The sequence below is a fragment of the Echeneis naucrates genome, chromosome 9 (assembly GCF_900963305.1).
Source record: "Echeneis naucrates chromosome 9, fEcheNa1.1, whole genome shotgun sequence".
Taxonomy (NCBI): Eukaryota; Metazoa; Chordata; class Actinopteri; order Carangiformes; family Echeneidae; genus Echeneis; species Echeneis naucrates.
The window spans coordinates 2,502,891-2,517,748 of NC_042519.1; the positions used below are offsets into that span (position 1 = coordinate 2,502,891).

General features: G+C 38.4%; 1 protein-coding gene across 1 annotated transcript; it reads left to right on the forward strand.

The window, feature by feature from the left end:
• The first annotated feature begins 278 nt into the window (after positions 1 to 278).
• Positions 279 to 13,052, forward strand: arrdc1a (arrestin domain containing 1a). The gene is made up of 8 exons (XM_029511409.1): positions 279 to 447; positions 3,973 to 4,083; positions 4,449 to 4,499; positions 5,541 to 5,695; positions 7,091 to 7,273; positions 8,501 to 8,677; positions 9,604 to 10,096; positions 11,955 to 13,052. Exons 1-8 carry the CDS (start codon positions 330 to 332, stop codon positions 11,990 to 11,992), a joined length of 1,326 nt encoding a protein of 441 aa, XP_029367269.1. The 5' UTR covers positions 279 to 329; the 3' UTR covers positions 11,993 to 13,052.
• The last annotated feature ends 1,806 nt before the right edge of the window (positions 13,053 to 14,858 follow it).

Genomic DNA, 14,858 nt, shown 5'->3' on the forward strand with positions numbered 1-14,858 from the left:
AAACATGACACAAGAGTGGGATGTATCACTTCAAGTTTGGCTGTATTGTGCTATTTATGAGTACACTAACAGTCATGCAGTGACCCTGCCAGTGCAAAGGCCAAAATAAGATGGCTGCCCGATCTGCACAATAAGCGGGGAAGTTAAACAATTGACATACTATAGCAAAATGTCATATTCAAATAAATGAATTCAAGGACACATATTTCCGGAACACCTCGTCATCTTTGACAGGTAAAATACGTCATTAGAAAGGGCGGGGCCGAAGATTTGTTCATGCCCATGCGCACAGGTGCTCCTCATTCTGTTCTCGGCGGATCGGAGTAAACATGGGTAAACTCCAGGAATTTGAAATCGCGTTTGACAAAAACAAAGTGGTCTACAGTCCCGGAGAGTCCATCTCAGGCACTGTGACGATCAGACTGGGGCAGCAGCTGCAGTGCAAAGGTGAGGGTCTGACAATGATGCGGGCAGTGCGCCGACGCTTACCTGCCAGGTGGGGAAGTGTCGCCAAACAAGGAAGTTGCGGATCGAGACTTATATTGTTTGAGCATCAGTTTTATGTTTCTCTGGCTAGGAATACACTTTTAAAGAGACTTCAATAATTTCTTCAAACGCCAATTCAAATTCTGTCTTTAAGCGAGATGATTTGCGTCGTGGGAGTTTTGATTGTTTCTGTACCTCCTGTCACCAGGGTGCTTTAAACGAGGCCTGGACTGGGATTTTTGGATAGCCGAAGCCATTATATAAATGTTGTTTATTTTCTGTAGGATATGCTGGGCAGTGATCCTCATTTTCAACGAAAACAAAACAAAACAAAAAAAAAAACAAAACAAAACATAATACATACATAATTAGGAATAAAACAAATAGCAGGAAAACATACATTGTTTCATAATAAGAACATGTACAGATACGGATTTAATACTTTTAAAAGCACGTGTCTAAATGTGTCCATGTTATCATGGAATGAGTATTTGAAATATGTTGTAAACCATTCTATAACCCCAAGAACACGCAAATGTAAGCCAGTCCAGTGATGCTTAGTAAAATTAAATGTATTCAGTTGTTATACTATCTTCATATTTTTGTCTAACTTAAGCCCTAAACCTAACCAAACATAACCCAACATGAACCTCTTTGTTCCCTTTAACACTTGGGTCAAGAAAACAGTTGCCTTAAGGCACTTAAGATGAAGCAGGTCTTGCTGAAACTCTTATAATCCTACCATGGACTAGGTGACAGTGGCACAGGGAAACTTTCAGACAGAATCAGTCTCAGTGGGGGGGGGGGCATCTGTTTCGACACATTTTTAGTCATTGACCCGAGTGATGTCATCAAACTGTATCTTTATCTCCAGCCACAAATAGAATTGATTAACTGTGATGGAATTCAATGTAATATAATGCAGTTAATTACAACTGAGCTCATGGAAGTTATATTTTTAACTTTTAAAACCCTTGTCTGAATTGCTGTAGTTAAATTCAAGACGCAAACAATAAGTTCAAGTCTCATCAATTCCAGTTTTGCTTAGGGACTCAAAGTTTGTCCTCGTTTTAAATGTGAGAAAGCCTGCAATGATTTAATGGGATAATGGGAAAGGAGCGGTGTTTAGGGGGAATTTAAATTTAAAGATAAATTCAAATAAAATCGTCATTACTAGATAAATTTCCTCATCAGAATTCCGATTGTGTATATGCCTTTTATTCCATGTGTGATGTAAATGCTCCAGCTGTATTGTGACAAAGCTCCTGATCAGAGACAACATATTTAAATGTCAACTAGTGTTAATGAAAAAGCGAAGTGCGTACTTTGCAAACACACCCTTTGCCACATTGTTTCCACTACAGCAACAAAATATCTTTTTTTGTTTGGTTTGGGTATCACAGAAATCTTAACAATGAATGATACACATGCTGCCTCACCAAAGATAAATAAGCTTTAAAGGTTCTTAATATATTACTGTGCATCTGCAGGAGGCCAAAGACCCAATTATTAGTGTAGGTACAAACTTCATAGTAGAGCACTTTGCGTTCAATAAAGTGATGCCTACTTTGGGTTTTTCCTTCAGTGGTGTGCGGATGTACATGTCAGTTTATTGAGAGTAGTTTTTTTTTGTGTGTGCGTGTTTTAGTTTAAAAGCTTGTGGGGCCTCTGGTCTGTTTACATTCCTCTTCAGGTTGAGCTGGTCAGACTGACAGCTACATGTCACACCTACCAGGAAGTAAACACAGTCTCCATGAAACAGTTTCAGTCCCTAATGGATTGCATATTAGGCAGAAACCTGAGATAACCATTTCAGTGGGCCAATCTTGACAGTGGATTATAGATCAAATGTGTTCCTCTCAAATATGACGTATGACAAGGTCACTAAAAGATATACTGGTCTTTTTAGGGTGGGTCATTAAGACCATAAATGGCGTTGTATAAGGTCTAATGGATGTGGGCATACACTGTTCTTAGTTTTGCCTGGTTTGGGCTCATTATTTAAAACATGCAATGGTATTTTAGACAGCTCTGTGATTTTAGCTGTGTGACAACAGTCTATGTTTGCCTCTTTTCTGTTATAACATGACAGAACCCCAAGCAGAAAGATGGTTTTCATTGAGGTGGCCTTCACAGAGCCCTGAGCTCACCCCCATCCAACATCACTGTTGGACCTAATGCTCTTGTAATGGGAGCAGACACTGCTACAGTAGTGGGCACTAGACTTGAAAATAATCAGTCTAAATTTACCATCTCCTAGGTCTTGATATATTCTTTACTCTCACATTTATTTTCACTCAGTACATTTGTTTTTCCTCTAAATGTACCTGTATAGTAGGTATGTTCAAGTATTTTATCAACATACAGTTATGTTGCCAAGATGGAACTTAACTTGGTCCTAAATTAGTAAAGATTAAAAAGACAGTTGAAATCAATTTGGTGGCTCTGTATATGCTGAGTCGCTCTATTCTTCTGTCATTCGACATCAGCCAAAATGGCTAAAACCTATTTCACCAAGTGACAATCAGCAAAAACCATCAACATCTACCAAACATATATAAAGATGCATAAAAAATAGAAGATTGTATAGTGGATGAGGGTAATGTAAATATTTTGGTCATTGTAAAATTCTTGCTGCTGAGTCATGATGACAGTGCAGGGATTTGTTTCTGCAAATGGGATAAAAGCATAGATGCAAAAGTCAAAAGCAAGCTATGGCTGTATGCACCAGAGCGCCATAACCTGGGCTCGAAGAGTCTGTTGGAGTTCTTCCTCCCTACATTATCGCTATATGTGTCAGATATTTTATCCACAATTTTTTTTCCTCTATTGCTGTAGGTAGTTGGCTGAAATTTACTGTGAGCGAAAAAAGAAATAGCGAATGAAACACTTGCTGGCATAACATTGTCTATTAGGTTAGGTTAGGTTAGGTTAGGCATGCTGTCGACGTTACTACTATATAGTTTAGCTAATATGAATGTGGAATGTGCTTTCAAAACAAATGCAGCAATTGAATGTTTCATTCAATTCTCCTCTGTCACTTTCTTTGGTCTTTAGTGTACCACACTGAGTGATCAAGTTACAATGACCAAATATTTGAATTTCCCCATTTGTCATTGCTCTTGCAAAATGATTTGGTGCCACCAAGCACTGTAGCCAATTCAGCACCATTGTCACCATTGTCAGGCAAAATCATAGTTATGAAATCAGGATTTTAGCATCAGCTTGGTCTGGACTCTGATTGTTATCTTAATGAGTGGTGATGTCAGTATTTTGAATTTGTTCTGCAACAATGTCCTCAAATTTGCAGATTGACTGTATGTGGTCCAGCCAGATAAGAAGATCTGACCCAGGCTTGTTGGTTTGCTAAAAAGTAAATGTCGAAATGGCTAATGTGTGATAATATAATCTGTGTATGTGAAGTGTCTCATGTTGTAGTGGCTGAGAAAACAAAAAAATTAACAGTCTGTCTGTTCTCACCTGCAGCCATAAAAGTGAACTGCAATGGATTCTGTGGAATCACTAATAAGGTAAACGACACAGCATGGACAATGGAGGAGCAGTATTTCAACAGCACTGTCTCTGTTGCAGACAAAGGTAAGTGTTCAGACTACTGAGATGCTAAATCCAACACTTTGATCTAATTTGTATTTATTTGGTATCAGTCCGATGCAGTGACATCAAACCTAGTCCAGCCATGGATTTCAGACCTTAACTGGCCCCTTACAGTTATCCGTACAATACTGTTAGGAGATGTCAGAGTACATAAGGTGAAATTCTCACCACAACATCTATCCCAATTAAAAAAAAAGCAGATGAGGAAACAGTGTAGTTGTACAAGCTCCAATTTCCTCTGTGGTCCTGCTTGTAGCCCTGAGGCATACACCCTGTTGGGAAACAGTAAAGGAATTGTCAGTGTTCCCACTGATGAATGTTATCTCTGTCTTTTCTCTGACATACAGGAACCCTCAAAGAGGGAGAACACACATTTCCCTTCAAGTTTCTCATACCAGGTAGGAGCTTTGAGTGATGGGATGAACACTTGTCACTGTGACATTCTTTCCTATGTCTGTGTATTTTGCCCTCCATTTCACTGCCTTGCCGACATGTCCTGGCACGATAGCATTATTTTGTTACAGTTCAGCACACTGACGAAGGGATTCATTGGGGCTCATGAGTTTTGTTTGGAACATTGGACTGGTTTCCAAAATTACATTGAGCCAGTATGTCATATGACATATTATGCCAAGACAGGACTGAGAATTTATACAATTTTTGATTTAAATTTAAATCGCTTACATTTTTCACTTTAGTTTTTAAAGTAGATATTCACAAGTTTTGGTATAGCTTCATAAGCCATCATAGCACTAGATGTTGTGTTAACGAAGAAACCTCAGTTCAGCATCAAAATTCATTTCTTTTACTCTGTACCAGCTGCATCCAGGGTTTCACCTATTTGTGTTCCATCTTTTTTCAATATCTTCTTGTCCCTTGCTGGAGTAAGCCTGCCAATAAATTTACAGAGGAAATGTAGAAATACTGGGGTGCTGTTACAGTGATCAAGGTCATCTGAATACAGTAACCAACGGGTAAGAAATACAGGCAGTCAGTTTATCAGACTGATCATAAGAAAACAACCAAATTAGTTTTTCTTAATATTCAACAGACAAACCTAATTCTTAAAGAGAACGGTCCATCTTGCCATTACTACCATGAGTTATTGTGATGGGCTCTCATGCGTAAGATAACTCAGCAACTTGTGTTTGGCCCCTCACCTGCTTTGAGTCCTTCTCCAGAGTGAAAGGAACAACACCACAGAAACTCAAAACCAGTCCGACTGGTCTTTTCACTGCTGCGACTCTAAATCTGTCTTCTGAAACGTCTGCTTTCACCACTTAACACCCGGAGGTTATACAAGACCATCAATGGAGTCTTGTTTATACAACCCTGGAAAATAACCACTCATTTGTCATATTATGGAGTTGGAACATTACTCAAATTTGTTATTCTGTGTCCAAGTAACTAAACGAATACGTTTGATTTCTTTCCCACAGCCTCTGCTCCAACATCTTTTGAAGGCAACTATGGTCGTATCATTTACAGAGTGAGGGCTTTTATTGACACGCCACGATTTTCCAAAGACTACAACAAAGAGAAAGCTTTCTTCCTGCTAAAGCCTCTAAACCTGAATGATGTGCCAGACATTTGGGTGAGATATGATGAGCTATGGTCTGTACATGTTGGTCCTAATGGTTCCTACAATATTTTTTCATTTCATTTAAAAATTAGTGGTTTCAGGACTGGTTTGGTGCTACTGGTGAAAGGAAGGTACAAAGTCTTGCATATTCCAAAGGTGGAGTCATGTCATTAAGTGTCCACAGTCAGTCCCAGGCAAAGGAAACTGAATGCCATTTAAACCGTCATCAGTTAGAATTTGAATTTCAGTCATTTTTAAAACCTATATTATTACCCTTAATGAAATGTACCAGTTAAAAAACTAAAAGCTTAAAGCTGCAAGTGGTGCCAGAGAAAACGCACCAGTTATACGTAATTTTGTAGTGTACGATCTGGAGGAAACACCACGCAAATGCTGTGTACAGTTGTGGTCATAAGTTTACATAAACTCATCATGTTCTTAATGTCATATTAACTTTGGGCTTTTAATGCTTTATTTGAACCGTGATTTTTCCAGACTGGAATAATTATACAACGTACATCTTCAATGATTTTTAAAAACAAACCAAATGCCTTCTGGGGAAAGGTTTTATGGACAAAGAAGACAAAGATGGAACTATTTTGTCAATGTCAATTTGAACAGCTGGACTATCTAAATTTTCAAGGTGGTGCTGTTGAGCCATTTTGTGATGTGCATTTCTGCCACCCGTAGAACATCAAATTTTTTTCTGCACCTGACGCCTTCATAAAGTTTGCTGAGTTTTGGACTACGCTAAAGCTGCTAAAAAGGTTCAAGTTTAGGAACCCAGAATAATAATAATGTATAAGCAGTGCAGCTGCAATAGGACTCTCACACTGTCAAGTGCTTCAGCGAAACCCTTTCTCAAACATCAGTGTCATAGAATATTTATTACATTCTTCTAATGTGACAGTCATAAAAATATATATGCGCATGTATGATAATAGTATAATAATAATATAAATAATCAATATTGCTAAGGGTGTTGACACCTGTAAGACCCCTCCAAAGACTTTTTACTGGTGGGGGTAACAGTTACACACTATTTACTAGACTTATTTACTATACTTTTTCACTGCTCTGAAACATTATCACCAGCATTATATCCTGTGTAGGTTACTGTTTTAGAGCAGTTGATAATAACTGATTTTTGGGTAAACTCAGTTTTTATCCATGCGGGAAAGTTTATTTAGAAATTGTGGTATCAAATTGTTACTTGCCAACAGCCAGTACAGTATTTCAGACTGTATTCATGACACTGACCACTGCCTTTGTTTTTCCTGATCCTCTTATTCAAAGTACCTGACTCAGAACTAGTATGCTGAGCCGCCCGGGAGGTAACAATAATGGGTTAAACATTTTAATGTGACATTCGTTGTTGGTTTTAATGCCATTCTTCTCCTTCTGTAGGGAACCAGCTCGTCTGCAGTGACCCAGCAGTTCACCTATATGCTGATGAAAACAGGCACAATGGTCCTGAACGCTCAGACGAACATGAAGGGCTACACACCAGGCCAGATCATCAAGGTGATGGCCAACTTTCACAACCAGTCTGGGAAGACCACGGGCAACATGGGAGCCAGTCTGATGCAGGTAAACCGAACAAGACACAGATAACATTTATAAAGGAGCTATCTTATTTCAAGCCAAAACAGTACATTTTTATGAGGCCTTACCTCCAAAATGTTGGTCTGATTACTTCATTTTAACAGTGCGGTACATATGTTTGAATGAATGTAGCTTGAATTCTGAAAGGTACGAAGTTGATGAAATGGGAAGGGATAGAAAGTGTTTTCGTCTCTGCATAGTGCATTGTTTTCTCCTGCTGCTGCATTTTGTATTAGAGTATTGTAGTTTCACCGTTGTGAAAGAACTGTGTGTTTTGCAGTCATTATCCACACGTTTGATATTCTGCCAAACCAAATAATCTTTTAACACTCCAGGTGGTAGGTAAGCTTGGCTGAATGGGACAGATTCAATATTAGAAGATACAGTTTGAAGTATTCCATAGCTTTCATTCTTTCAACATACCCAATGAAATGACACAAATGTATTCTTTTGTTCACCCAGTGAAGCTCTCTGATTTGTTGAACTACAGCTCTGTGGGTCAGAGGAATCAGAGTACACTAATGTGGTCCTCAGCCATTCGTGGGATAAAACAACATGTGCTGTTAGATGAAGGATATGTGCTGTTTAAAGTAGACAACACCTCCCTTTTTACACAACCTACTGTCTAACTGTACTAAATGAAAGCACAGAAGAGTAAATATCTGCAGGATGTAAGGAATATTTGCTTTATGGCTTTGTTTTTTTCTACAGCTGGAATTTATTGATCCCTAAAAAAAAAAAAAGTATTAAACATAAAAATATAATTTATTGTGACACCTTCATATGGAATTTGCAAGATATTTTGAGATATTATTATTTAGATATCATCCATTTTAACGTAACAACACCTGACCTAAAACATTGTTTCTTGCACAAGCAGTTTAAGTAAAAAAGATTGTTTAACATACTGGACCCTACCTGCACAACACCTAAAAGCAGATGCACAGCAGCTGAAGATAACAAATGTTTGTCTGAAGTCAAAAACATTAGACTGGTCAAATAGACAGGGAAATGACTCTATATAAATGATGAGGTTTGTTTATACACATTAGCCATATCACTTCATGATAGAATGTCAGATAACAAGTGATTTCTTCTCAATTGGTTCTGAATTCTCCTGTTTTGTATTCATTCATGCCCTGTGTGGGCAACCCGCCCCAGTCACCTTGTAAACCACTCATCAGCCTTAATGTTCATATCAAATGTTTTTAGAGGGTGACCTATGAGATGAAAAAGCCCATCCATGATGTCAGAACCATAGCGGAGGTGGAGGGAGGTGTCGTGAAGGCTGGAAAGGAGGTGGAGTGGAAGGAGCAGATCATTGTCCCTCCTCTTCCACAGTCCTCTCTTGCAGGCTGTGACCTCATAAAGATTGAATATTATGTCAAAGTAAGTGACAACAATCCCCTTTTATAGCATGAGAAATATTTTCTTGATCCAACTAATTGTGTTTTTAAAGATATCAATGTGCAATGGATATATTCCAGGTTGCCTGAATAAACCTCAGATCACATACGTACAATTTAACTGAAAGATTAAATATCTCCCTTTTTTTAATTTTCTAATAAAAGTCTAGTCATGAACTGTGTTAAAAACGTGCATTGTCTTTAGACCATTTAGACCATTCCATGGTGGTTTGAGCAGGAGACATGCTGTCTTCTTGATCTAAAGAAGCTGCTCTTTTGGTTTGTCTTTGTAATACACTCAAACGAAACTAGTTAAGATTTGGATCAGTTTGACCCTTTGAGCATTGCTGTTTTACTTTTGTGTATTTATCCATCGATTCTCATCTCCTATATTTGATAGTCACATCCCTACATTGGACACTCCCATTGGCTCCTTTGGGTCAATCAGTGTCTCATCCATCAGTGCTGTATTTTTCTGACCTTAGAGTCAAGAGAACCTGGTTTGAGTCTATTGCATTGACTGAGTAAAGGCAGGAAGATATGGACAACAAGATATTTAGCACGTTAGAGGTTTTGGAGCAGATTTTTAATACTACTGTTCAAAAGAATGAGCAGAAATCATAATCAAATAAAAAGATGGGGAAAAAAGGTAATTCAGTAACTAAGTAACTTAATCATTGTCATGTTGTTCTAAATATTTTCAATATTCTTAGATTATGGGTTTTATACAGTGTGTGATAAATTACATAATCCATTGCATCTGCAGGCTGTGAAACCCCAGGGGCATACTCTTCTTCATTACCTTCTGAAAACAGTTTTTACAATAAATTATTTGAGTGAGAATCACACACAGAATTAGGTTTCAGGTATTAAGTGTAACTGGGTAACTCATGTTCTCTGATTTTACAGGTCAATCTAAAATCTCCAGATGTCATGTTGATTTTACCCATCCACATTGGAAACGTCTCTCTGGACAAAAAATTGCGTCCGTCTGAAAAAGCAGCCCCTCCTTCCTTTGGTACACCTGAGGGTGCCTCTGCCCCTGCCTCTGCCTGTGTCTCTGCCCCCGCGTCATCCTCAGCCTCCATTCCTACACCAACCCCTCACCCTGCCCCAAAACCTGCTCCCCGTCCCACACCTCGTCCCAGAATGCCTTCTCACAGTTCTCCAAGTGCTCCTCCAGCTGAGTACCACCAGGGAGCAGAGGGTGGGACTCCAAAGAACGATGGTTTCCCCAACAAGCGCCAGTCTCAGCTGGTTTCCCCCAATGCTTTCAGCTATGCTCCCGGCCTCTTTTTCTCTCAGAACCAGCAGCAGGGCAGGCCTGGCACCACAACCCCTGGTACCAGCTCAGCACCACTCATCCTGCCTCCAGACTATGGCGCCTCGGCTTATCCACACGGTCAGTTGGCACATACTCATTCTCTCCTAAAAAATATTTGAAATCATACTACAATGTATTCCAGAGGCAGGGCTAACATTCTTTGGAGTCCTCATTTGTGATAATTACTTTTTTTGTCAAGATTCCAACTTGACAAAAATCAAAAAAAGAGTCTCATATTTACAGATCCATATAATGCCGTTGATTGACAGATACAATCCATCTTCTTAAACGTGAAAACAATCCATTAGCTAAGAAGTCACTCCCAAAGTTTATCATTCTTGACAAACTTTTTCTTGTGGTAGTCCGTTATCACTGAGTACTGATCAGATTGTTTTGCTCCTTGTCTATAGCTAGCCGAATGATAAGATGCAATGGCTGCATGTCAGACTAGCTTCATGAGTAGCCTTCTGTGTCCGTATGTAGACAATAAAGTATAACGCCCCTTTAAATAGAAAATGTCCTGATCCTGTCCTGAAATGTAAGGAGAAATAGCACTCCCACCTTTTTAACACTCTAACTGATGTTAGGGTGCCTCACAGGAAGAAAGTCATGGGTTCGATACCCAATTCCTGGGGCCTTTTTGTGTGAAGTTTGCATATTCTCCCCATGCCTTTGTGGGTTTCCTCCCACCGTCCCAAAACATTGATGTCTAAGTGTATTGTTTACTCTAAATTAGGGGTGTCAAGCTCAATCACACAAGGCACCAAAACTCAAAGCACACATTAGGTCACAGGCGACACAGAAAAAAAAAATATTGAACGGACTAAAACCAACCATGTTTTGAATAAAAATATTAATTGAAACAGACAGAATACTATATACCCCCCTCAAAAAAATAAATAAAATAAAAATAAAATAAAATTTTAAATGTTCAAATTCTTAAATTACAGCTGCATTAGCTCCACAAAAAAGACACATTTTGTACATATTGAAAACATCCACAGATGCTGCAGATTGGTATGTCGTCAGGAAAGCTGAAATTAGGGTTCTTGCAGGTAGCCTATTGTTTGGCTCAGGAGCTGTTGGGCTGAATTATAGGATTTGTAGTATGAGTGTTACAGCTGGGCCAATAAAAATTTGAAAACTGAAACAATCTTGCAGGCCGCATATGATTGTATACCAGGCCAGATGTGGGCTTCGGGTCTTGAGTTTGACACAAGTGCTATGAGAGTGAAAGGTGTGTCACATGCTAGAAGTGTAAGAGTTTGCTCCCCTGTGCTAACATTTGGTTCTATTGGGCAATAGGAGATGCCTTCAGAATTGGATCAAATTGATCTACAGGGGTATTTATTTGATGCATTTAAACACAACACCATGGTGAACATGTTGATTTCCGCCCCTTTGCTGTGCTGTGAGGTCTTTCAGAGCACTGTAAAAAGAACAGTCACCCAGCTCAGTGCTGTTACACCAGGGTCATCACAGCTAGGCTGCACTTTTGCCAGTCTAAAAGCAAGAGTGAACTGCAGTGTTTAACATGGACATTTTGCCACTATCAACACAGGGATGAGAGACAACCGATCGGTCTGCACAGCAGCTATCAGCTCACTCTTTCTCATCACCGCCTGTGTGTGTGCGCCCTTTAACTGCAGTTGTATGGATTTGCAACTTTGTTTGGCTGTGTGTTGGTAGCATTCGTGTAAAAGGGTATCAATATTTAAAGTGCCGTCATGTAGCTTTTTTATGATTTGGCGCTATATAAATAAATTTGATTTGCTACGATACACAGGCTCTGATGATTGCACCACCAGACAGTCTGTGTAAGATTCCCATTTTTCATGATACAAGATGCTTGTGTGCTGCAGGACAGCTGATAACATTGCTTGTGCAAAGTGTTTATGTACTGATCAGCTCTTCTGATCGCATGTGTCTTTTACAGAGGCTCCTCCCACTTACGATGAGAGCTGCAACACATGAAGTCCCATAAACCTCTCAGCAGGAAGATGACAATTCACTCTAATATCAAACAAAAGGATTACCAGAGCTGGATTCATCTACAACATGGATGGAATTTTAAATTAAGAGATCTGTCATTTTTTTTATTAATATATAATTAAGTAGGACAAAATGATAATAGGACACAGAGGAAACCTAATAAGACCTGCTATGATAGTTCTTGGCCTTAACCTCAACCATTTTCTTCATATACTAGAGTCAGTATTTTCATTTAAGTGACTTTGAATTGACCTTGGACCTTTCTGCCCAGTGAACAATGGGGGTTATTCGTAACTGAAGTCAGCTTCAGCCAATCAATGCTGTCTTTTAAAAAGTCCTTTTTTTTTTTTTTTTGCTTATTTTAGGCACTTTGAATGGAAGGGGACAGAGGAAGAAGAATTTTCTTTCCTGTTCTTTAAACAGTAACAGTAATCATGTTTTTAGTTGTGTATATTTTATAGGTAGATGACATCTGTGATGTCAAGTGTATGTCAAGTTTCTTGTATAAAAATAAACCATTAAATATGGTACTTGGTTGACTATTTTTAAATTTTTTTCTAAAGCCAAGTAAGTAAAGTTGTGATTTTTTTTTTTTTATTATATTTTTTTAATTGGAATCTGGTGAAATTTTCATTTAGACTGGATGATGTTTGAAATTATGGTTTGTTTTGTTTATTTTTTTCTACATTTGTGAGGAGTTTATTCATATATGAAGTATAATACAGATTTAATACGGAACTTTTCCCAAGTTCAGGAGTTCATAAAAAGTTATAATCCACAAACTGGTTTAGCTTCTCAAGAGAGCTGTTATTATCACTTATTACTGTCCTGTCATCAAACTGTGCAGGAATAACTATGGCGTTATTACAAATGATGCTCCTGCTGAATGTGCTCTTAGCATAAGATCCCTTTGTGTCTGATTTACTTGAATGCAATATCACTGATTTGAGTTTTTTTTTTTCTTGAGAATTCTGGATATTGTACATATCAGTTATTTAAATTGTACCTAATTGTGAATACATTAAAATGTTTCTTGATCAAGTATACAGAAATTTTTGTTCTTTGTTGTTTTGATTCCTAAAACCTTTTAATTGCTTGCTCAGCTCTCTCTCTGTTGTCTTTTTGTCTATTTTGTATTTTTTCTTTGTGTTTCTTCTTCACCACCATTTTATTGGTGGAATTGTAGTGAAAGTAGTTTCACTCTATGTTCTCAATCTTCTTCTTGGCCATATTGTTTCAAAGCAATGACCCACATTGTTTGTTCACGGCGGAACAGGAAGGTGCTGCTCCAAGCAGAGCAATTATTTTCTTTATTTTTCAAGTCCAAGTCAAGTCTGAAGTGAAGTCTCGTGTCTCTTGTGGTTGTAATGAGCGCTCTATCATCTATCATCCAGCGTAATGGTAACCTGATAAAGCTGTAATATTAACGTTACGTGGTCAACAATAATCCTGTAACCCGACAGTATAACTGTATTTCTCTGTTTAACGTAGGCCAGTAGATGGTGGCAGCGGAACGTAACGTTTCCCGCCCACTGTTTTACGTCATATCAACGCCACTCAATGCAAACAAGTGTGACAAGCTAACATTCACTCATCTTTCAAATATTCAGTTACTAAGCTAACTTTGCTAATCGTCCATATTCGCTAATGTAAAAGTTACCGATCCGGGTGAGTGTTCGGGTGCTGATAAAATTTGAAGTAGTTGATTCAGCGTCCTTAATTTTGGTACCACAATCTACTGCCGCTTCTTTTGTTGTTGCCATCTTTTTTTTTTTTACAACCAAATGTAATTACGAATGGTAACGCTACAGAAGCAACGGTAACTGTAAAGTGTGCCGGTCGCCGTAGTTACCGTCATCTGAGACACTAGTGCGTGAGGCGCGCACCCGATGCCTAATATGATTATTACCGTGACAAATTGGAGGTAGTGACATTAAACTCGTCAGACGTTTCTTCAATGTTAACACGCCAGAAAAGAAAACATAATGATTGTTCACGAGTTGGAAACGAGTCTGAAGTCTTTTCAGTACGAATCCAAGTCAAGTCTGAAGTCTCTGAAGTGTGCGTTTTAAGTGCGACTCGAGTCACCAACTCTGGCATCAAGCACTGTTCTAAGCCGCAAATGTAAGGCCTTACAGCCCCTGGAGATACAAAATTTTCTATTTGTGACATGGAACAATTCTTCTCCCCCTGCTGCCATCTTCTGGCATGCCAGAAGGAAGACTGTCAGCAATTTGACTGCAATTTCACATCAGCATCTCCTACTATACCATTTACCGAATACGGAAATGTAAGTGTCATACAGTTTCACACATTGCAATTGAATATTGTCTACAGGACAAACGATTAGGTTTTTGGAAACTAAATGTCAAACTAGATTTTGATCTAAATTGAGACTTACGTTTACATACTGAAAAAACAGGCTTTGTGCGCCTCGCCTTTTTATTTTTCAAATTTGAATGGACATTGAAACGTGAAGGTCAATGTTCAAATTTTATTTGAATAAAGTATGTAGATACTTAATTTGCCGTTACAATTAATTTTTATTTATTATTTATTTTTATTTTAAAATATAATTTATTTTAATCCCCTAAATGCCCAGATCCTAACCGAGGGGTCGATTCACCGTCACCGTCACCTTAGTGAGTTGTTTCTTTTATCTCGTTCCTATCAAATATAGCGCAATTATTTTCAAAACAATAATATCTAGAAAACTTTATAAGCAAACAACAACAACAAAAACAATCTGTATTGCTCGTAAATGTGTGCAGAAGCTACAATCCTTTAGGTGGGTGAGATGTTTCCCATTTTTCCCATGATGGCCTGAAGGCAGCACGCGTGCCGTTTT